General features: G+C 35.1%; 1 protein-coding gene across 1 annotated transcript in view; it reads left to right on the forward strand.

The window, feature by feature from the left end:
- Cnot6 (CCR4-NOT transcription complex subunit 6) overlaps positions 1-23,495 on the forward strand; it is a 73,919-nt gene that overhangs the window by 44,991 nt on the left and 5,433 nt on the right. Inside the window, exons 3-10 of the mRNA XM_077797183.1 lie at positions 8,163-8,349; positions 10,142-10,227; positions 18,365-18,469; positions 18,553-18,621; positions 19,895-20,052; positions 20,602-20,756; positions 21,344-21,498; positions 22,606-22,836. Of these exons, the coding sequence (XP_077653309.1) occupies positions 8,163-8,349; positions 10,142-10,227; positions 18,365-18,469; positions 18,553-18,621; positions 19,895-20,052; positions 20,602-20,756; positions 21,344-21,498; positions 22,606-22,836 (1,146 nt within the window). The remainder of the gene's footprint in view (positions 1-8,162; positions 8,350-10,141; positions 10,228-18,364; positions 18,470-18,552; positions 18,622-19,894; positions 20,053-20,601; positions 20,757-21,343; positions 21,499-22,605; positions 22,837-23,495) is intronic.

Here is a 23,495-nt window from a genome sequence, read left to right on the forward strand (position 1 = left end):
CATTAGGCCCCTCATCTCAACACTATTGCCTCAGGGATTAAATTTATAAGATGAACTTTGGAGGACACATCCAGACCGTTAGTATTTATCATATTTAATCCTGAAATAATGTAGTAATAGCCCTCCAGTTTTATTCTTTTTTTAAAGTTGTTTTGGTGTTTCTGAGTTCTTTTCATTTCCATATGATTGTGTGTGTACTTTGCTGGGTTTGAACTCAAGGCCATCCTCGTGCCAGATGTGCATTTTACTACTGAACTGTACCCCTAGGCCCTCCTATGACTTTTACAGTTAGTTTATCAATTTCAAAATAGCTGGTATTTTGATTGGGATTGTGTTGACATTGTAAATCATTTGTGAAAATCGAATGCCTTAGCAGTATTGAGTTTTCTGATCTATGATTGCTATACATTTCTTCACTTACAAAGGACTTGAATTTTTCTTAGATTGTTTGTAGTTTTCAGTGTGCAGGCCAGATTTATCACTGTTTTGTATGTAATTTTTTAAAAAAAGATATATTGTTTTTAGTTGTAGTTGATCACAATATCTTTATTTCATTTACTTATTTTTATGTGGTGCTGAGGATCGAACCCATGTGCTAGGTAAGTGCTACCACTGAGCCAGAACCCCAGCCAACTATTTCGTAATTTTGATGCTGTCATAGATGATATCATTTGAAATTTCAATTTCTTAATCATGGCTAATATTCAAAATACAACACATTTTTTCATATTGATCTTCTACATGCAACCTTGCAAAATTCACTTATTGATGGCTTTTTTTATATCTACCATAGAATTTTTACATAAATGATTACATGATTAGCAGATAGTTTTACTTCAGCCTTCTAAGTCGTTTATTTTTCTTGCCTTATTAAACTGGCTGGAACCTCCAGCATAATGTTGAATGGGAGTGGAGAGAGTGAACATTCTTGCTTTGGTTTTGAGTTTAAGGGGGAACCATTAATTCCTTTACCACTGAGCTTTTTATAAATGTTCTTTATCATGCTAAGGAAGTCTGTTCTTAATTTAGTGAGTTTTTTTTTAATCAAGTGTGGATTTTGCATTTTGTGAAATGCTTTTTAAATTGCAGCCATCGGATGATCATAAAATTTTCTTTTAGCCTTGTAAAAATTATGAATTTACACTGATTTTGGAATACTCAACAAACCTGGAATTAATAGCATAAACCTTACTTGTTCATTATTTTTTTTTAATTGTTGAATTTGATTTGACATTATTTCATCCTTAAATGTTTGGTAGTATTCTCCAGTGAATCTATCTGGTTCTAATGTTTTCTTTGTGGAAAGCTTAAGTATAAATTAAATTTCTGTAGTACACAGTGGTCTGTTAAAGCTGTTTTTTTCTGAATGTGCTCTGATACTGTCTTTGCATTGTCCATTCCATCTAGTTTGTTGAATTGATTGGCATAATGTTGTTCAAAATATTCCTCCATTATCTTTTTTTATAGATTTTTTTAGTTATGGATGTATGCAATATCTTTATTTTTATGTGGTGCTGAGGATCACACCTAGTGTCTCACATGTGTGAAAGCATTCATTCTGCCACTATAATCCCAGCCCCTCCCTCATTATCATTTTATAATTTATTAGGGAATGAATTATCTACAGTAAATTTCACATTTTATATTGTGTGTACTTCTATGTGTTTTGACAAACATACACAGTTTAGCTACCATTAAAATCAGGATACAGAATAGTTTTGTTACCCACCCAAAATCCCAGTAACTAGTCAACTCTCCACTCATAGTCTTTGGTAGCCACTGATAACTTTTTCTGTCACTGATTTTTTGTTTTTGCAAGTACATCAAATACTCTCATCCCTCAGTATGGCAGTAGTGTCTCTTAGGGATTCTAAAATCTGCATATGCTCAAGTTTCATATATAAAAAGGCATAATATTTGCATATATCCTATAGACACATAACTTTCTGTATACTTTAAACCATCTCTAGTTACTTTTAATACCTAGTACTATGTAAATGTTATGTAATAACTGTTATACTTTGTTGTTTTAGAATGATCAATAAAAGGTTGTACACGTTCAGTACACATGCAGTTTTTTACTAGATATTTTCAATCTACTGTTGGTTGCATTTATGGATCCCAAACCACAGCTACAGAGAACCAACTGTATATAGAATGTAGCTTTTTGTATTTCATAAAGGTTGTGTGAATGAGATTTCATCATGCAGTAGAATTCCTGTATCTGTGTACATCTTATCCTAGGTGAAGAACATTCCATTTGGGGAAATTTTGAATAAAGCCCTGTAAACATTTTATGATCCATATCTTTTTAATACATGTAGAATATGTAGTGATGTTTACATTTCTTTCCAGATAGTAGTAATTTGTGTCTTTTCTTTTTTTCCTGATCATTCTGACTAGAGGTTTATGACTTTTTCTATTTCTCAAAGAACCAACTTTTGGTTCATTGCTTTAGTCTGTTTTTTCCTTGTTAACATTTCCTTGACCTTTGCTCTTAGATTTCACTCCCTTTATTTGCTTGCTTTGGATTTCTTATTTTCTAGTTATTAAAGTAAAGCCAAAGATATTTATTGACTTGAAACTTTATTTCTTTACTAATATGGGGATTAGTACTACAAACTTTCTTTTTTAAAAAATATTTATTTTTTAGTTGTAGTTGGACACAATACCTCTATTTTTATTTATTTAGTTTTATGTGGTGTTCAGGATCGAGCCCAGGGCCCCCCATGTGTGAGGTAAGCACTCTACTGCTGAGCCACAATCCCAGCCCCTATAAACTTTCTTTTAAGCATTGCTTTAGCTTCATTCCACAAAGGTTGATATGTTAAATTTTCATTTTCATTCAGTATAAGATGCTTTCTAACTATCCTCTTGAATTGCTTCTGACTAGAAGCCATTGAGTTGATATTCAAAGGGATTGATACTTGGGATTTTTTTGAATAACTATTGATTTCTAACTTAATTCCAACATAATTTTATCAGAAAGCATCCTTTTATTTTAATCCTTTTTAATTTATTGAGATTTGTTTTATGACCTAGTACAGAATTTGTCTTGATAAATATTTCTTTTGCACTTGAATGTGAACTCTGCTGTTACTAGGTAGAATATTCTATAAATACTAATTTGGTCAGGTTTGTTGATAGTATTGTTCACATCATCTATATTCTTTCACATTTATTTCTTGTAAATTTAGGGAAAGATTCCGAAATCTCTTATGGATTTGTCTCCTCTGAAGTTCTGTCAGGTTTTGCTCAAGAATTTTGTCATTTGTTGCACAAACATCTACCATTGACATAACCACACCAGCTTTGTTTTTATTAGTGTTAGCATTAATATTTGTATTATATTTTTCATTGCCTTTTTCCCATATGCCTTTATATTTAAAATGTATTTGTTATATGTAGCATATGTAAGTTGGGCTTGCTTTCTAAAAATGCAAATCAGCTATTCTTTTCAGAGTATTTAAGACATTTAATTTTAAATCGACTGTCTTTATGACTTTTTTTATTCATCCCAGTTATTCTTCTGTATTCCCCCGCCTCCGCCTTCTTTTGAAATAATTACAGGTTTTTAAGTGTCTAACCCATCACAGAATACCTTTTAGTAATACTATCTCAATCCTACCAAATGTGAGTACCTTAACAGCAATACACTTTTATATTTCCCCCACCCATCTTTTATTCTTTTATTGTTAATTCTGCTTTAAATTATCAATTGTCTTTTAAAGATATTTAAAATATTTTCAAAGTATGTTATATTTATCTATATATTCATTGCAGGTTGAGCATCCCTAATCTAAAAACCAAAATGCTCTGAAGTCCAAAACTTTCTGAGTGCCCACATTCAAAAAGTTCTAGACCTTCAGATTTAGAATGCTTAGCTGCTAAAGTCCATATGCAAATATTTTAAAATAAAAAACCTATGAAATCTGAAATGCTTCTAGTTCTAAGCATTTGGGATAAGGTACTGAACCTTTATTCTTTCATTCTCCATTCCTGCGAGTTAATGCAGATTTTCATTTGATATTGAATTTCTGGTTCCTAGAGAATTTTCTTTTATTTCTTATTGTGTTATTGCTAGCAGTGAACTCTTTCAGCTTTTCTATATCGAGAAAGTAGTGAGCTTTTAAAAGATATTTGTGCTGGATTGCTGGGATATTTTCTTTACCAATAAATAAATAAATAAACCTTGTTAATGCAGGAATATACATAGGTGAAATGGTCAGATCATGAGAACTGTAATGTAATCAGCCCATACTAGTTGGAATGGACTTGACTGGATGATAACTATAGGGGAGGGGTAAGTCATTGGGAATGTGTCTTGGCAGGATGTCTCTGCCCTATACCCCACCCCACCTTCCTGGCTCTTCCATGAGCTGAGCAGCTTTTCTCCTCTGGGCCCTTCCTCTATGGTGTGCTTGTATCACCTTAGGCTCAGAGCAATGGAGTTGGCCTTTGGCCCTCTGAAACTATGAGCCCCAAATAAACTTTTTCTCTTCTAAGTTGTTGTCAGGTTTTTTGGTCACACAGCACAAAAGCTGGCTAAAATACTTATCTTCTCTTGTTTGATTTGTAGCTAGAATTCTCCTGACATTTTATCTTGCTTCTTCTGTATGAAATGGACTTTTATTTTTTCCTTTCTGGCTGCTTTTTGGATTTTCTCTTTATGCTTTCTTATTTTATGGAATTTTCGATCATCCCCCCCCCCCCCCATTTTGGGAATTGACCCTAGGGCTTCATACATGCTGAGCAAGTGCTTCACTACTTAGTTAGACCTCAGCCCCCTTGGAATTTTCATATGTTTGGGTTCATTGAGCTTTTTGTATCTGTGGGTTTATAGTTTTCATCAGATATGGAAAATTTTCTGCCTACCTGAATCTTTTAACAGCTTGAAATACAATTCACCCAATTAAAGTACACTTTCAGTGACTTTTAATTTTTACAGAGTTGTATAACATTTACCGCAATCAATTGATAATATTTTCATCAGCCCCAAAAGGAACCTTGTGCTGTTAGCAGACATTCATTCCCCTTAACATCCTACAACTCAGCAACCATTAATCTGCTGTCTTGGTGGTTTTTTGACTATACTGGACATTTTGTAGTAGATGGTATATAATACCTGTTATTTTATGACTACCTTCTTTGATTTATAAATGTTTTTGAGGTTTATCCATGTTGTGGTATGTATTAGTACTTCATATAATATTGTTATGTGGAAATACCATATTTGTTTATCCATTCACCAACTGATGGACATTTGGATTGTTTCCAGTTTGGTCTCTTAAAACAATGTTTCCATGAACTTTTATGTGGATGTGTGTTTTCATTTCTCTTGTGTATATACATAAGAGTGAATTGCTAGCCCATATGCTAAGTCTGTATTTGACTTTTTAAGGAACTGCCATACTATTTTCCAAAGTGTCTGCATCACTTTTTTTTTTAATTTCCACTACAGCATTACAAGGGTTCTAGTTTCTCTGCTCATTGCCCATACTTATCATCTGTCTTTTTTATTATGTACATTCCATTGTGTTTGAAGTAGTATATCATTGTGGTTTTGGTTGCATTTTCCCTTGTGGCTAATGACATTGAGCATCTTTTCATGTGCTTTTTAGTCATTTGGGTAACTTCTTTGGAGAAATTCAGATTTTTTTTGATCATTTTTAAATTGAATTGTCTTTTTTTTAGTTATAAAAATTTTATTTTAAATATATATTCTAGATGTAAGTGTCTTATCAGATTTATGGCTTGCAAATATTGTTTCCTACTCTGTGGATTCTCTTTTGATATCCTTTGAAGCACAAAAGATTTTTAATTTTGATGAATGTGGTTTTATCTAATTTTTCTTTTATTGCTTGTGCTGTTAGTGTCACATCTAATAAATCGTTGTCTAATCCAAGGCCACAGAAGTTGTGTGTTTTCTTCCAAGAGTTTTCTGAGTTTTATATGAGGTAAGGCCCATCTTCATTCTTTTACATGTGATTTTTTTTTTTTTTTGTCCTTGCCTTTATTTCTTAAACTTCTTTTTTCTCCCCACCTCAATCCTGTTTCAGGTGTTACTAAACTGGACTGTTTAAACTTGTCCTAGACTTCATTTATGTACTTTTCATTGTTTTCTTTCTTTAATTTTGTATAGCTTCTCTTGCTATGTCTTTAACTAATTTTCTTCACTGTCTATGTGCTATTAATCTCATTCTGGCTGTTTTCATTTTAGATCTTGGATGCAACTTTAGAAATTCATTTTATGTGTCTTGGCTACCTGTCATTTCTATTTCTACTTAACATAATTGGCTAGCTTTTTGACATATGGAGTATAACTGTTTAATATCTACAAATGTTATTATTATCTTTTGACTGGTTTATTAGGTTGATTTTTTTTTCTTCATTATGGATTTTGTTTTCCTGTTTATCTGCTTGGTGTTTTTTTTTAATGAAGTGCTAGATATGAATTTTTATTGGATGATACATATTTTTGTGTTCCTATTACTAGTCTTGGGGTGCAGTTAAATTACTTAAAAACAGTTTGATTTTTTCAGAGGCTTAATCCTAAACTTTCCTATGTGAGACCAGAGCAGCCATTAGTGTAATGCTAATTTTGTACCACTAATAAGGCCCAGTGCTTTGTGAATTAAGAGATTTCTCCCTTTGACGGTTGGGAACACAGTCTAGCCTTGGTTCTATGTGAACCTGATTGTTGCCTTACAATCCTTTTGAGTGTTTTTTCCTCTCTGGCTCTGGCAGTTTCTCTCATTCATGTGATAATCAGTGCTTGAAGGGAGCCTTCTTGAAAACTTGTGGGAGGGGGCTTCTTCACATCAACAGACTTTTGTTCATTTCTCTCTAGTACACTGCCTTCTTGAATTCCAAGTCACCTTGGTTTCCCTGGACCTTTTCTCCAGAACTGGGGAGATCACTGTGCTCTAGCTGGAATCCCCCTCCCTGCTCTGCTTCTTCCTGTTATAGTAAGAAGTTAACTAAGACTACTATAGGACCTACCTAGTTTGTTTCCCTGCCTTTGAGGGATAACTCTGCTACACCGGTAGGTTTCTAATGTAAATTTTGCAGGTGGGATGGTATATGTTGTCCCTGTTATTCCACCTTGATTAGAAATCTCAAAGTTGCTTTTTAAGGCATCAGAGGATTCGTCAGTTCTCAAAAGCTCTATTTCTGTCACATCTGTTTGTTTCATTCACATTAGAATTTGAACCATTAAGGAGATTATAGAGAAAGTTATCAAGTTGTACAAACTGTTGACCTCTTAATCAAGAAATGCCAAAGTACGGATTTAATATTGCATTAAAAGATGTTGTCATTCTGTTTTTAGTTAAATCCTATGTCTACTAGATTCTGTAGTTAAACTTAGTATCTGAAGTATTTCTGGACAAGTATATTTGTTTTTACATAGTACAAATTTTGTTTACTTAAAGAATTCTTGAAGTAATCTTTGCTTGGATACTCTGATTTTAAACTCATCTAGACTGAGAATATTTTATTTTCCTTTTTGTTTCGAGGCAAATTATTTTCTGAAGTACAGATAAGAACAGCTTCTGAGATACTAGAAATTGATTTTCCATAAATCTAAATCAATCATGATCAGATGTTGAATTTATCATAAATTATTCATATATTTCACTCATCTGAGGTCATTTTAAAGGCAAATTCTTGCCCATTGTATTTGAAAAACATACAGTCTAGCTGGATATGGTGGCGCATGCCTGTAATCCCAGCAGTTTGAGAGGTCAAGGCATGAGGAATGGCTAGTTCAAAGCCAGCCTCAGCAGTTCAGCAAGGCCCTAAGTACTTTGTCTCAAAAAAACAAACAAACAAACAAATTAAAAAGGGCTGGGCATGTGGCTCAGTGGCTCAGCACCCCAAGTTCAATTCCTGGTACCCAAAAAGATAAAATAATAACTAACTAAATAAATAAATAAATATATTGATACAATGCTTTTAAAGTTTTTGTTTTTATCTGCTAAGTAGAGAGCTTATAACTTAATGATAACAGTGAATTGTTCTAGAATAGATAAGACTTCCTGTTAACCCCTTTCCACAATTTCTTGGATAATAATTTAAGTTGATCAAAATATGTATTTAATCCACAGATTAAATTATAAAGACTACTATATAATCCTTGACTTTTTTTTTTTCTCTTACAGGAAAAGTAAGAAGCTTAAGCTCATCTTTGTGGTCACTAACTCACTTGACAGCTTTGCATCTGAGTGACAATTCCCTGTCCCGCATTCCTTCAGACATTGCCAAGCTTCACAATCTGGTGTATCTGGACCTGTCCTCTAATAAAATCCGTAGTTTACCCGCAGAACTCGGAAACATGGTATCACTCAGGTATGCAGACGAATTTTAGTACACATTAACTATACACCTCCTAAAACAAAATATAGCATTTGTTTTGTTAGGAAACAAGATTGTCCATTTGATGGTGTTTCAATAAAAGTAAACATTAACTGTATTCTTTATTAATTAAAGTTTTTTGAGAAAATGAAATACTGCCTAATAGTTCAGTAGATCCATTGCTTGAAAATTTTTTATTGCTGTTTTGAGTAATGTGCTTTATATTTTAACCAAAAAAAATGTTGCTATTTTTTTTTCACAAAGTGAGGTTAGTAACCATAAGGCACTTGTATTTTCTCATATCGTCCTTAACACTGGGTCTAGGTAACATTGACAATTAGACCTTTTTTGCCACCCCAAGGCTTTTATGTAAAGTCTGGACATGAAAGAAGCTAGAATTAGTTATTCAGTTTGAAGTCCTTACAGTATGGTAGATAGGATTTGGAGTCAGAATTCAGGTTTGAATCTTGACTTTGCCATTTACAGGCAGGAGTCTTAAACTGAGATAAGGTTTATCTGAGATAATGCATAAAAAGCTACTAACACCCTGCCTACACCATATTTTAACATACGGTAATTGCTATTTTTCATTACCTTTTTAAAATAAGGTATATCAGATCTACCCAAGTTAAATATAAAGCCACATTCCTACTATTGTGTTAATTCCTATGTACCTCCCCTTTTTCCCTGGCTTTTTTACTGCTTTCTAGTAAAGAGAAATGAGGACTTTGTGGAAGTTTATTTGCCTCTAAATTGCTCTTAGTCCAGATAAAAATGTCAAGGATTATATAGTAGTCTCTATAATTTAATCTGTGGATTAAATACATGTTTTGATCAATAAATTATTATCCAAGAAATTGTGGAAAGGGGTTAACAGGAAATCTTATCTATTCTAGAACAATTCACTGATGGCATTTTTCTAGGCTTAATTATTGAATGTTATGCTGTAACACATTAACTTACAGGAACTCTTTTCCCATGTAATATATTTGGAAATAAACAGGAATCGATTGTTCAGAACTAGTTTTTCTTGTTGAATTTATGGCTTCACAGACCTTTGGTTTACCAGTGTGTAACCAAGGTTCATTTAAATTTCAGCAAGGATTGTAAAAGTAGTTCTCTTCACACTTAAAATGTGACAAATAAAACTCAATATAGGAAATCATCAGTATCTCAGTATTGGGTCTCTGGTTGTTTTCTTCCCTTTTAAAGATTCCTATGAGATTTATATTGTGGTTTTCTATGCAAAACAAATCATTAAACTAGTCGTTAGCTGCTTTTATTTCTAAAGTGAAACTTCAGTAAATTTAGAAAACTAATAACCATAAACTTGTTATTCTCATTTGAATTTTCATGATCATTTTAGTTCTCTTGTAACAATAAACATGTTAGGCTTAATCATTTCCACTGTCTTAAACTTGCTTAGTAGACCACACATGTGCTAGACTATTCAATATAGTCTGTGGACTTGGGTAAGTTTGTAAGCTGTGCGTTTCCAGTCTGCAATGAGATAAATACTATGATTGAGAGGAATTTTTTTTACATCTGCCCTTTTTTCCTTAATTTTTCTAGTAATTCATTGTTTTCTGTATTTTACAAATTTGGTTCGTGGTAATTTTTTTTTTTAAACCTCATATGGCTGGAGAAGCCCAATGCTAGATATTTAGAATATAATATAAAACTTTTGTTGTTCTTAGATACTTAGTCTCCTAGAAATTACATTGTTAATCTTAACTGTTAAAGGTAAAATATGTCTTCTGATTTCCTGGAATTTTTACATCAACAGGGAGCTCCATTTAAATAACAACCTGTTACGAGTTCTACCTTTTGAGCTGGGAAAACTGTTTCAGTTGCAGACTTTAGGCCTAAAAGGTATGACTTCCATATTTGTGCTTCTTTTAGAAGAGGTCAAGTAACTTTGCCATTTTTTTTCCATGATGTAATCCAGCTTCTTTGAGTGATATTCTGCTACCTCACAGGCTAGCGTACTTCAACTTAAATACTTCTACTTTTTTTTTTTTTTTTGGTTGTTCAAGACATTACAAAGCTCATGATATATCATCTTTCATACATTTGACTCAATTGGGTTATGAACTCCCATTTTTACCCCAAATACAAATTGCAGAATCACATCGGTTACACACTCACATTTTTACATAATGGCATATTAGTGACTGTTGTATTCTGCTACCTTTCCTATCCCCTACTATCCCCCCTCCCCTCCCATCATCCCTCTCTACCTCATCTGCTGTTGTTCAATTCTCTCCCTTGTTTCCCCCCCCCTTTCCCCACACATCCTCTTCTATGTAATTTTGTGTAACATTGAGGGTCTCCTACCATTTCCATATGCTTTCCCTTCTCTCTCCCTTTCTCTCCCCCCACTCGTCTTTGTTTAATGTTAATCTTTTCCTCATGCTCTTCCTCCCTGTTCTGTTCTTAGTTGCTCTCTTTATATCAAAGAAGACATTTGGCATTTGTTTTTTAAGGATTGGCTAGTTCGCTTAGCATAATCTGCTCTAATGCCATCAATTTCCCTGCAAATTCTATGATTTTGTCATTTTTTATTGCTGCGTAGTACTCCATTGTGTATGGATGCCACTTCTTTTTTTATCCATTCATCTATTGATAAAAATAGATCTAGGTTGGTTCCACAGTCTAGCTATTGTGAATTGTGCCGCTATGATCATTGATGTGGCACTATCCCTATGGTACACTCTTTTAAGATCCTCAGGGAATAGTCCGAGGAGGGCGATAGCTGGGTCAAATGGTGGATCCATTCCCAGCTTTCCCAGGTATCTCCATACTGCTTTCCAAATTGGCCTTACCAATTTACAGTCCCACCAGCAGTGTACAAGTGTACCCTTTTCCCCACATCCTCGCCAACACTTATTGTTGTTTGACTTCATAATGGCTGCCAATCTTACTGGAGTGAGATGGTATCTTAGGGTGGTTTTGATTTGCATTTCTTTGACTGCTAGAGAGGGTGAGCATTTTTTCATGTACTTGTTGATTGATTGTATGTCCTCCTCTGTGAAGTGTCTGTTCAGGTCCTTGGCCCATTTGTTGATTGGGTTATTTGTTATCTTATTGTTTAATTTTTTGAGTTCTTTGTATATTCTGGATATTAGGGCTCTCTCTGAAATGTGAGGGGTAAAAATTTGTTCCCAGGATGTAGGCTCTCTATTTACCTCTCTTATTGTTTCTCTTGCTGAGAAAAAACTTTTTCGTTTAAGTAAGTCCCATTTATTTATTCTTGTTATTAACTCTTGGGCTATGGGCGTCCTATTGAGGAATTTGGAGCCCGACCCCACAGTATGTAGATCGTAGCCAACTTTTTCTTCTATCAGATGCGGTGTCTCTGATTTGATATCTAGCTCCTTGATCCATTTTGAGTTAACTTTTGTGCATGGCGAGAGAAAGGGATTCAATTTCATTTTGTTGCATATGGATTTCCAATTTTCCCAGCACCATTTGTTGAAGATGCTATCCTTCCTCCATTGCATACTTTTAGCCCCTTTATCAAATATAAGAAAGTTGTAATTTTGTGGATTGGTTTCTGTGTCCTCTGTTCTATACCATTGGTCCACCTGCCTGTTTTGGTACCAGTACCATGCTGTTTTTGTTACTATTGCTTTGTAGTACAGTTTGAACTCTGGTATGGCTATACCTCCAGATTCACACTTCCTGCTTGGAATTGCTTTTGCTATTCTGGGTCTTTTGTTTTTCCATATGAATTTCATGATTGCTTTATCTATTTCTACAAGAAATGCTGTTGGGATTTTAATTGGCATCGCATTAAACCTGTAGAGAACCTTGGGTAATATCGCCATTTTGATGATGTTAGTTCTGCCTATCCATGAACAGGGTACATTTTTCCATCTTCTAAGATCTTCTTCTATCTCTCTTTTTAGGGTTCTGTAGTTTTCATTGTATAAATCTTTCACCTCTTTTGTTAGGTTGATTCCCAAGTATTTTATTTTCTTTGAGGATATTGTGAATGGAGTGGTTTTCCTCATTTCCATTTCAGAAGTTTTGTTGCTGATATACAGGAATGCCTTTGATTTATGCGTGTTGATTTTATATCCTGCCACTTTGCTGAATTCATTTATTAACTCTAGCAGTTTCTTTGTAGACCCTTTGGGGTCTGTCTGTTAAATATATTATCATGTCATCCGCAAATAGCGACAATTTAAGTTCTTCTTTTCCTATTTTTATGCCTTTAATTTTTTTTGTCTGTCTAATTGCTATGGCTAGTATTTCAAGAACTAAATTGAACAGAAGTGGTGATAGAGGGCATCCCTGTCTTGTTCCAGATTTTAGAGGGAATGCCTTCAATTTTTCTCCATTTAGGATGATGCTAGCCAGAGGTTTAGCATATATAGCTTTTACAATGTCAAGGTAAGTTCCTGTTATCCCTAGTTTTCCTAGTGTTTTGAACATAAAGGGATGCTGTACTTTGTCAAATGCTTTTTCTGCATCTATTGAGATGATCATATGGTTCTTATCTTTAAGTCTATTGATATGGTGAATAGTATTTATTGATTTCCGTATATTGAACCAGCCTTGCATCCCAGGGATGAATCCTACTTGATCATGGTGCACAATTTTTTTGATATGCTTTTGTATTCGATTCGCCAGGATTTTATTGAGAATTTTTGCATCCAAGTTCATTGGAGATATTGGTCTGTAATTTTCTTTTTTTGAAGTGTCTTTGTCTGGTTTCGGGATCAGGGTGATGTTGGCCTCATAGAATGAATTTGGAAGAGCTCCTTCTTTTTCTGTTTCTTGAAATAGCTTGAAAAGTATTGGTATTAATTCTTCTTTGAAGGTTTTGTAAAACTCTGCTGTATACCCATCCGGTCCAGGGCTTTTTTTGGTTGGTAGTCTTTTGATGGCTTCTTCAATTTCTTCCTTTGTTATTGGTCTGTTTAAATTGTGTGTGTCTTCCGGACTCAATCTGGGCAGATCATATGACTTAAGAAATTTATCGCTATCTTCACTATCTTCTATTTTATTGGAATATAGGGTTTCAAAGTACTTTCTAATTATCTTCTGTATTTCTGAAGTGTCTGTTGTGATATTGCCTTTTTCATCCCGTATGTTAGTAATTTGAGTTCTCTCTCTTCTTTTCTTCGTTAGCATGGCTAAGGGCCTGTCGATCTTATTGATTTTTTTCAAAGAACCAACTTTTAGTTTTTTCAATGGTTTTTTTTGTTTCAATTTCTTTGATTTCTGCTCTAATTTTAATTATTTCTTGTCTTCTACTACATTTGTTGTTGTTTTGCTCTTCCTTTTCTAGGTTTTTGAGGTGTAGTGTGGGTTCATTTATTTGTTGGTTTTTTTCTTTTTTTGAGGAAAGAACTCCAAGAAATGAATTTCCCTCTTAAAACTGCTTTCATTGTGTCCCATAGATTCCGGTATGTTGTGTCTGTATTGTCATTTGTCTCTATGAATTTTGTTATCTCCTCCTTTATGTCTTCTGTAACCCATTGATCATTTAGTAACATTGTTTATTTTCCATGTGATGTTGGATTTTTCCTTCCTTCTTTTATCATTGATTTCCAGTTTCATTCCATTATGATCAGATATGGTGCATGGTATTATCTCCACACCTTTATATTTACTAAGAGTTGCCCTATGGCATAATATATATGGTCTATCTTTGAGTAGGATCCATGTGCTGCTGAGAAGAACGTGTATCCACTTGATGATGGTTGATATATTCTATATATGTCGGTTAAGTCTAGGTTATTGATTGTGCTATTGAGTTCAATAGTTTCTTTATTCAGCTTTTGTCTAGAGGATCTGTCTAATGGTGAGAGCGGTGTGTTGAAGTCATCCATAATTATTGTGTTGTAGTCTATTTGACTCTTGAACTTGAGGAGAGTTTGTTTTATGAACGTTGCAGCTCTGTTGTTTGGTGCATACAAATTGATAATTGTTATGTCTTGTTGGTGGATGGTTCCTTTTAACAGTATATAGTGTCCTTCTTCATCCCTTTTGATTAACTTAGGTTTGAAGTTGATTTTATTCGATATGAGTATGGCCACCCCTGCTTGCTTCTGAGGGGCATGTGAGTGATATGATTTTTCCCAACCTTTTACCTTCAGCCTGTGTATGTCTTTTCCTATCATATGAGTCTCCTGAAGGCAGCATGTTGTTGGATTTGTTTTTTTGATCCAGGTTACTACCCTATGTCTCTTGATTGGTGAGTTTAGGCCATTAACATTTAAGGTTACAATTGAAATATGATTTGTACTTCCAAACATGTTTGTTTATTTATTTATTTTAGTTTGGCTAGCTTTTACTTTTTGGTTATTTTCCTCCCCCTTTACTGAGATACCTCCTGCTGTTAGTTTTGGGCACTATTTTTCAATTCCCCTTCTTGTAGTATTTTGCTCAAAATGCTTTGCAGTGCTGGTTTTCTGGCTGCGAATTCTTTTAGCTTTTGTTTATCGTGAACGATTTTAATTTCATTGTCAAATCTGAAGCTTAATTTTGCTGGATACAGTATTCTTGGTTGGAATCCATTATTTTTCAGCATTTGAAATACATTGTTCCAGGATCTTCTCGCTTTCACAGTCTGATGAAAAATCAGTCGTTAACCTAATTGGTTTACCCCTCAATGTAATCTGCCTCCTTTCTCTCGTAGCTTTTAATATTCTCTCCTTGTTCTGTATGTTGGCTAACTTCATAATTACATGTGTTGGAGTTGGTCTATTACAGTTTTGAATGTTTGGGGTCCTGTAGGCTTCCAGGATTTGGCAATCCATTCCATCTTTCATCTCTTGGAAATTTTCTAGAATTATTTCATTTAATAGGTTGTCCATTCCTTTGGTTTGATTCTCTATGCCTTCTTCTATCCCGATGACTCTCAAATTTGGTTTTTTTATGACATCCCATATCTCTTGAATAGATTGCTCGTGGGATTTAAGCATCTTTTCTGTGTTGACTATATTCTTTTCAAGTTGATAAACTTTGTCTTCATTATCTGATGTTCTGACTTCTACTTGACCTAGTCTATTTGTAATATTCTCGTTTGAGTTTTTAATTTGGTTTATAGTTTCCTGCATTTCTAGGATTACTGTTTGATTTTTTTTAAGATCTCTATCTCCTGGTAAAGCTCATTCTTTGCCATTTGAATTTGTTTGTTTAATTCATTTTCAAAATATACTTTTATTGCTTGGACTTGCTGTCTCATGTCTTCTCTAATATTCCTTTCCATCTGAGTTAGGTATGCCTTGAGTTCTTTCCCTATCCCTGTTTCTGATGCTTCTAGGTCCTCCTGTAGATTTAAGTTGTCCTGTATTGTTTGTACTCCTTTTTTCCCTTGTTTTTTCATGATGTTCACACTACAGCTCTATTTGATTGCTGTGTTTATGCTCTCTTCTATAAATCTGTTTTGGTTTTTTATATCTCTGTTGTCTCTCCTTTGTGTTGGTAGACTATGCTTGCTAAAGTGGATTCCGCTGGGAAGGAATTCCGACGGCCGAGCTCCAGTGACGTCACCTCTCTGCTATGGCGGGCCCCAGGCTCCTTACTGGGGTGTCCGAATGGAGGGGTGGGACTGGACTGTCTCTGGTTGGTTTCAGCTCCCGGACACCGGCGGCCAGGCGGTTACCAGCCGCCCAATCGCGCTGGCAGCTGGTGGGCGATCGGTCACCAGCGGGCAGGCGGACTCCAACTGCCCAGTTGCGCGGACAGTGGGTGGGCTGTCGCTGGCAGGCGGGCGGTTTCCAGCTGCCCAGTCGCACAGGCAGCGGGCAAATGATCGGTCGCTGGTGGGCGTGCGGTCTTCAGCTGCCTAGTCGCATGGGCAGCGGGCTGGCTGTCGCCAGCCGGCGGGCGATCTCTAGCCACCCAGTCACAGGGGCAATGGGCCAGCTGTTGCTGGTGGGCAGGCAATCTCTAGCTGCCCAGTCGCGCAGTCGGTCGCCAGCGGGCATGCGTTGTCTAGTCGCCCATTCTCAAGGGCCTGGCCTCTAGTCCCTTGGTTTCTCCTGCTAGTCCTGGTTTCTCCTGCTAGACCAGATTTCCCGAGTGATGCCTCTCGGCAATTCAAACTGTACTCTGGGCCTGCCGTTTGTTGGACATGGAGGGTGGCTATTGAGAACCAACCAACCCCCCCACACACTATTGTTTTGATTTTTTCCACTTGCCCCTCCCCCAGCGCTGGCAATACAGGTTTCGTTTTCCCCGCTGATGGGAAGGGGAGTTGGAGGTCGGGTGTCTCTAGTTTTCCCAGTGTCTTTATGCAGGCTTGCTCTGATAATCCCTCCCCCGGAGAGCCTAGGAGAGATTTTATTCGAATTCCCCGCTGTATGGGAGATGAGCTGAGTAATATGCACCTGTTTTATTGTTGCAATCTGTGGGAGAGTGGTGGTGGTTACTTCAGCTCTCCAAGATGATGGCCGCAGGTTTCCTTGGTGGAGTTTCCGTTGTGGGGGATAGAACTGTCCCGCTTCCTTCCCCGTCTGAAATCCCGAACTCAGCCTGGGGCTCCGTGAATGCTTAGGCGGCAGGATTCCACAGAATCTGCAGCAATCTCCCTGCTTGCTGGTCACTTCTTGGCGGCTCCCCGCCGGCTATTGCTGCGGATCAGTCAGCCCAGATCTTGGGTCGCACAGTTGGCTCGTGTATGAGACTCAATTACCGGACCTCGGTGCTGGAAATCCTTCCTCTAGGTTTCTGTGCACCCCCGTTTTGCTGTAAGTTCCTAACAAGATAGTTTTTTGTCGTTCTAACTCGTTATTCACCCGCGCAGTGGCGCGGTACACGAGGTTTGATGCACTCTATTTGCAGCCATCTTGGGAATCCCACCTTAAATACTTCTAATACTTACCAGTGTCTTCTGAATTAGCCTTTCCTGTTAGATCCTATCCATTTGTCCCCATTCTGCCTTCTGATTCTAGTATTCACAAGAGAATGGATGAAAAGCCACTTTTTTTTTCTGTGGGGGGCTGTGATGATTCTGATATAAGTATCCTTTCATTTTTCTTTGCCTGATGTAGTTAATAGTTAAGATCATTGATAATTTTATCTGCTGTCTTCAGTCTAGACTTTCTAGTCTGTGTTATGTGAGCTGTGGCTCCAAAATAACACATACTACTTTTGTAGCATGAATAGGAACTTGGCTGATTGAAACTCTGCACTGTGCTATAGTTCTCATTTGTACATAAGAAGTTATTCTGAGAGGATTTGCAGCTCTTGAAGTTACTTTTAAGTCATTTTGTTTGTTTTTATTTTTGGCATTTGCATAATAGTTGTTGAATTTACAAATGGCTCATGGCCCTGGCCCCAGATATTTTCCCATTCCTTAGTAGGTTAGGTTTTAAAGCAATCTGCCCCATCTTGTTACTTAGTTCAGTAGGGTTTTTAAAAACTTTGTGCAGTACTTGTATTTGCGATTAAGATGTTTTCTTGAAACCAACAGTTTATGGCATTCTTGAATTTTGATTTAATTTGTGATAGTAGTTGTCATCTTTCCCTTCTCTGTTCCTTCTTCCCAACCTGTACCATTCACTTTCGATCATTGTAACCATCTCTGTTACTGAAAGTGTTGATGAGGCAGGGTTAGGTACAGAGCGTTATTAAAACAATTCTATTTTATTTTAAAATTTTTGGTACTGGGGATTGAATCTAGGGGTGTTTTACCACTAAACTACATCCTCAGCCTCTTTATTTTTTGACACAAGGTCTCACCAAGTTGTTGAGGCTGTCCTTAAATTTAGGATCCTCCTCTCTTAGCCTCCTGATTAACAGGGATTACAGGTGTAGGCCACTGGGCCCCGTGTCAAGCAATTCCAGATTAGCATCAAATCATTAATAATAAAATTTTTTTAGTACCTCTGTAGAACATGGTAGAAATTTTTATTTTCACATCAAAACCTGAAAAAACGATCTTTTATAGTTTGGTAAGTTACTAGTAACAATAATATCAGATAATTTTGAAATATTTTTCAATTTTGAAATATTTTTATACTTATCTTGGTTTCGTTTACATATTCAGGAAATCCACTTACCCAAGATATATTGAACCTCTATCAGGAACCAGATGGAACAAAAAGGCTACTGAATTATTTGCTTGATAATTTGTCAGGTACTGCAAAAAGAAGTAAGTGGTCACTTGTTTCAACCTTTTTATTAGGGAGACATTTAAGAATATTGCTTGATTTCATATTTTTTATATTCAACTAGTTTCAACAGAACAACCACCTCCAAGATCTTGGATTATGTTGCAAGAACCAGATAGAACAAGGCCAACTGGTTGGTATCCTTATTTCTTATCTCTTTTTATTTGTCTCTATAAACCTAACAGTATTTTGGGCATGCGTTAGATTATGGGTAGTGTTAAGTCAGAACTTTTTTGATTTGGTTTGAGGGGTAATAATAAAGACTTAATAACCAAGATAATAGCCAAGATAGAGATTTAATTCTTATTTATCTGGCCTCTCTGTATATAAGCTATAATAAATATACTGCCATGCAGTACTTCTCAAATGGGGGCAATTTCATTTTCCAAGGGCACATTTAGCAATGCCTGGGGACAGTTTTGATTAGCAAAATTAGGGTAAGTGCTACTGGTTTCTAGTGGGTAGAAAAAACCAGGGATACTGCTAAACATCCTTAGGTGCATAGCCCAGTCCCTTGCCCATAATTTTAGTAGTGCCATTATTAAGATACAAAGTATCAATTAAATTAATTGTAATAACCACACAAAAATATTTCTGTATTGGAAATTTACACATCCTAATATGTTCCAATATATGTGACATTGTAATATTGTAAGATAAGTAAATCCTTAAAGAATTTAGGCAGCTCCCATGGCATGTCTAATAGGATTTGGTTTATGATACTCCTCCTCTTTTGTATTAATCAGTACTGGCATACCTCATTTCATTGTACTTTGTTTTATTGTGCTTCACCAGATACACTGCATTTTTTTTAACAAATTAAAGGTTGTGGCAACTCCATGTCAAGTCTATCATTGCCATTTTTCCAGTAGCTTAGATATTTATTAGCAATAAAATTTCTTTATTATGTGCAGTGTTGTTTTTAGACATAATGCTATTGCACTCTTAATAGACTACAGTGTAAACAGCTTTTATGTGCACTGGGAAACTTGAAATTTCTCTGAGGGGGCTACATTTGCTTTTGGGAAGAAAACTAGACATTTCTATTAAGGAAACTGTCAAGTTTCCACTTTCTTCATTAATAATTAATGGTGTGCAAGGAGTATAAAATTAAGGAATCTTGGTTTAGAGGTTGAAGGGCTCATGATCTTAGTCTTTTAGTTTTCAAACTTTCTGTGTATACCTCTGTAGAAAATAACACACACATTGTATTCAGACTTGTTCACATATCTGTCCTTTCATTGTCCATTCTTTATACCCCCACCACCACCATATCTGTATGGCTTTTTAATGAATATAGATTGAGTGAATAAAATCAAAGTTAAATGTAAACTATTACTGAAATTAATTCTGTTTTTTTTTTTTTCTGCCACGTGTGTGAATAAGTAAAGTTATCTTTCCTACAGCCTTGTTTTCTGTCATGTGCTATAATGTTCTTTGTGATAAATATGCGACCCGGCAGTTATACGGCTACTGTCCATCATGGGCACTAAATTGGGACTACAGGAAAAAGGCCATTATTCAAGAAATCTTGAGCTGCAATGCTGATATTATAAGTCTTCAGGTAAGTCATACAGAAGAGTGTTTAAATTTCATTAATCTCCCAGCATTGACAACAAAAGGAGCAATTACAGTGGAATAAATTAATCTGACACATTTGAAATCCTAGCTTTAGTGGTTTTAAAATATTGCCGTTTATCATGAATAATAATTCAGTCCTAGTGGGAAAAGGATTGAATCTTATATACAGTAACTTTGGCTTCTCAGTTCAGCCCTTATAATAACAATCTTAGGCAAGTTACTTGAGTCTCATGAGTCTGAAATTGAGATCTGTGAAGTTCTTCTATTTCTCTGATTCTTGTTCATATGCATAGGAGTATGCATTTTCCCATTTGTTACTCCTAAACAACGAAGAATTGATCTTGGCGTTTGGTACTTATAAAATGTGTTCTGGTTGATTTCAGGTAAATTACATTGGAAAAATGTTTTACTCTTTAATCTGCATCTCAATCCTTTGAAAAAATTACTTTAGGATTTCAAACTGTGACTACAGAGCTAATATGTAGAACTAATTTTGTCTTGTGAAGTAACTTTACTGTTTACAATTTTTTAGGAGGTTGAAACAGAACAATATTACAGTTTTTTTCTGGTAGAACTGAAAGAACGTGGTTATAATGGATTCTTTAGTCCTAAATCTCGAGCTAGGACAATGTCAGAACAAGAAAGAAAACATGTTGATGGCTGTGCAATATTCTTCAAGACTGAAAAGTAAGTCCATCTTTTTTTTTTTTACGAAATGTTCACAATATTTGCAGGGTGGGAGCTAAGGGTGCAGAAATTAATTGGCAAATAAAAGATTAAACACATTCATTATTGCTCAGAGAATGATATTAACTTGGGGTTTTGTTTTTAATCATCAAAATTAATCTTGTTTTGGAAACATATTTAAAATGCTGTTGTTTCTTCAGGTGTTTACTAGGGATTTAACTCCAATTGTTAATTGAAGCACTGTGTAGTTAATATTCCCTCTAAGATATGAGAGGGATTATTAAATCCATACTTTGCAAAATAGTTTTAAAAATTAAAAACTAGAATATTCCAACCTGAAACCTAAACAAAAGTTGACTTCATTAATTTGTAAAGGTATTCAAAGTATTATATGTATCAGTAACAAACTGAAAAACAACTTTAAATGGATTTGGGAATCTGGTGCTAAATGTATGGAAGATTTTCCATCGTGATTTAAGTGCTGTCATTTCTCCTAAGGAAGTTTGGGAGAACTACATTTCCCACAAAGCTGATATCTTGATACTCCCAATTCTGTGTTTGATTGTGTGTTTTTGTTTTTGTTTTAGATTTACTTTGGTTCAGAAACACACTGTTGAATTTAATCAGCTAGCAATGGCAAATTCAGAAGGGTCTGAAGCTATGCTGAACAGAGTCATGACAAAAGATAACATTGGAGTTGCAGTACTGCTAGAACTTCGAAAGGAATTGATTGAAATGTCATGTGAGTGACCTTTTTCACTTCCTGTAAAATTGACCTTCAAAATATAATAGAGCTGATTAGACATCTTTCAAAGGAATTATAGCAGAAATCATATTATGTATTAATGATCTTTTTTAACACCTGAAGAAACTCAGTGAGAATTTGTCTTTTCTAAATACTTTACATCTTTACCACAAAGTTTAAGATGAAAAAGCATTGCCCAGAAAAGTTATTACAAACTTTGAAAAGACATAAAGTCAAAAAAAATATATTTTTTGCTCCCAAGAATTTTTCATATAAAAGAAATAACTGCTCAGGGATAAGAATTTATAATTTCTTATTAGCAAGGAAGTTCTGTAACCTAAACTTCTCTTCCTGGCCTACTTATAATAATTATGTTAAAGGTCTTGAGTTCTGGGAAATGGGCCACTTACTTCAAATTAAAAGTATATTGAGACGGGCTGAGGCTGTGTCTCAGTGGTAGTGCACTTGCCTGGCTTGAGTTAGGCACTGAGTTTAATTCTCAGCACCACATGTAAATAAGTAAAATAAAAATCTATCAACAACTAAAAAAAAATTTTTTTTAAGTATATTTAGAGTAATCGTCCTGTTGAAAACTAAAGCTTCTGTCACTTGAACAATTAGAACTGGGATATTTAATGGGAAGGATAGCACATATGAAAGACCTTAATGGGTGCCTCAAAACATACTCAAGAAAGAGCATTTACATTTAATTTTGAGAGGCTTAATTTAGGACACATAAACTAAAACCAAATATTTCAAGGAGGAAAAAACCTATTTAAAAATCAAGCTATCCCAGATAGAATGGCTTATTTTTGTACAGATAGTGAATTTACACTGTGTTGGATGAATGGGTTATTTGTGTATAGTGAATTTACACTGTGTTGGAAGTATCAGCCCTGAAGCTTAGATAATCTATTTCTAAGGTTTGTTGAATGGCATAGTTACTGATCAAGAGGGAAATTATTAGATATATTTGAGGGTTCTTTTCTATTCTGAGACTCTTGAGATTTATCACTTGCTTTTAGATTCTAAGAATCTGTGGGCTGATGGGAGGGTTTTGTCTGTTTTTTTTTTTTTTTTTTTTTTTCTTTTTATCTAATGTAGCTGGAAAGCCACATCTTGGAACAGAAAAACAACTTATTCTTGTGGCTAATGCTCATATGCATTGGGACCCTGAATACTCTGATGTAAAGTTGGTACAAACTATGATGTTCCTCTCAGAAGTAAAGAACATTATTGATAAAGCTTCTCGAAGTCTCAAATCCAATGCATTGGGAGAATTTGGAACTATTCCACTTGTGTTATGTGCAGATCTTAATTCTTTGCCTGACTCTGGTAAGAATGTTATTTTATGTAGAATGAATTTTTTTGACTTAAAATGTTTTTATAATGTATTGTTTCTAACAATTCCAAGTTAGAAATCCAAATGAAATTTCAGTTTGTGGTGGCATCCATGAGGAGGTATTAAATTTTGTATGTGTGTAGTGGAAAATCATTTTGGGGGAAGAAAAAGGTAGTATTTGGGGAAACCTAAAGAGGGAGGACATTAATCATCTTTGATGAATAAGTGATATAGGTTGAGCATCCCTCATCCAAAAATATGAAATGCCACAGAATCCAAAAATTTTGAGCTCTGACATGATGCCACAAGAGGAAAATTCTACATCATGAAACCTTGTTTTATGCTCACAGTTATTTAAAATATTAGAAAAATAACCTTCAGGTGTACATGAAATAGAAGTGAATTTTATGTTTAGATTTGGGTCCCATTCTCAGGATCATTATGTATATGCGGATATCCAGAATCTTAAATTTAAAACACTCTGGTTCTAAGCATTTTAGGTAAGGTATACTCAACTTGTTATTTTGAAATTATATCACTTCAGGTGGAAATTGAGATCCTTTATTTACAGTCAATTAATCTTAATAAAAAAGAGCAAGGATCTTTATCCTAAAGTAGAAGAGTACAGAAAGCCTGATCTTGAATAAATAGT

Source organism: Urocitellus parryii, chromosome 1 (assembly GCF_045843805.1).
Source record: "Urocitellus parryii isolate mUroPar1 chromosome 1, mUroPar1.hap1, whole genome shotgun sequence".
NCBI lineage: Eukaryota > Metazoa > Chordata > Mammalia > Rodentia > Sciuridae > Urocitellus > Urocitellus parryii.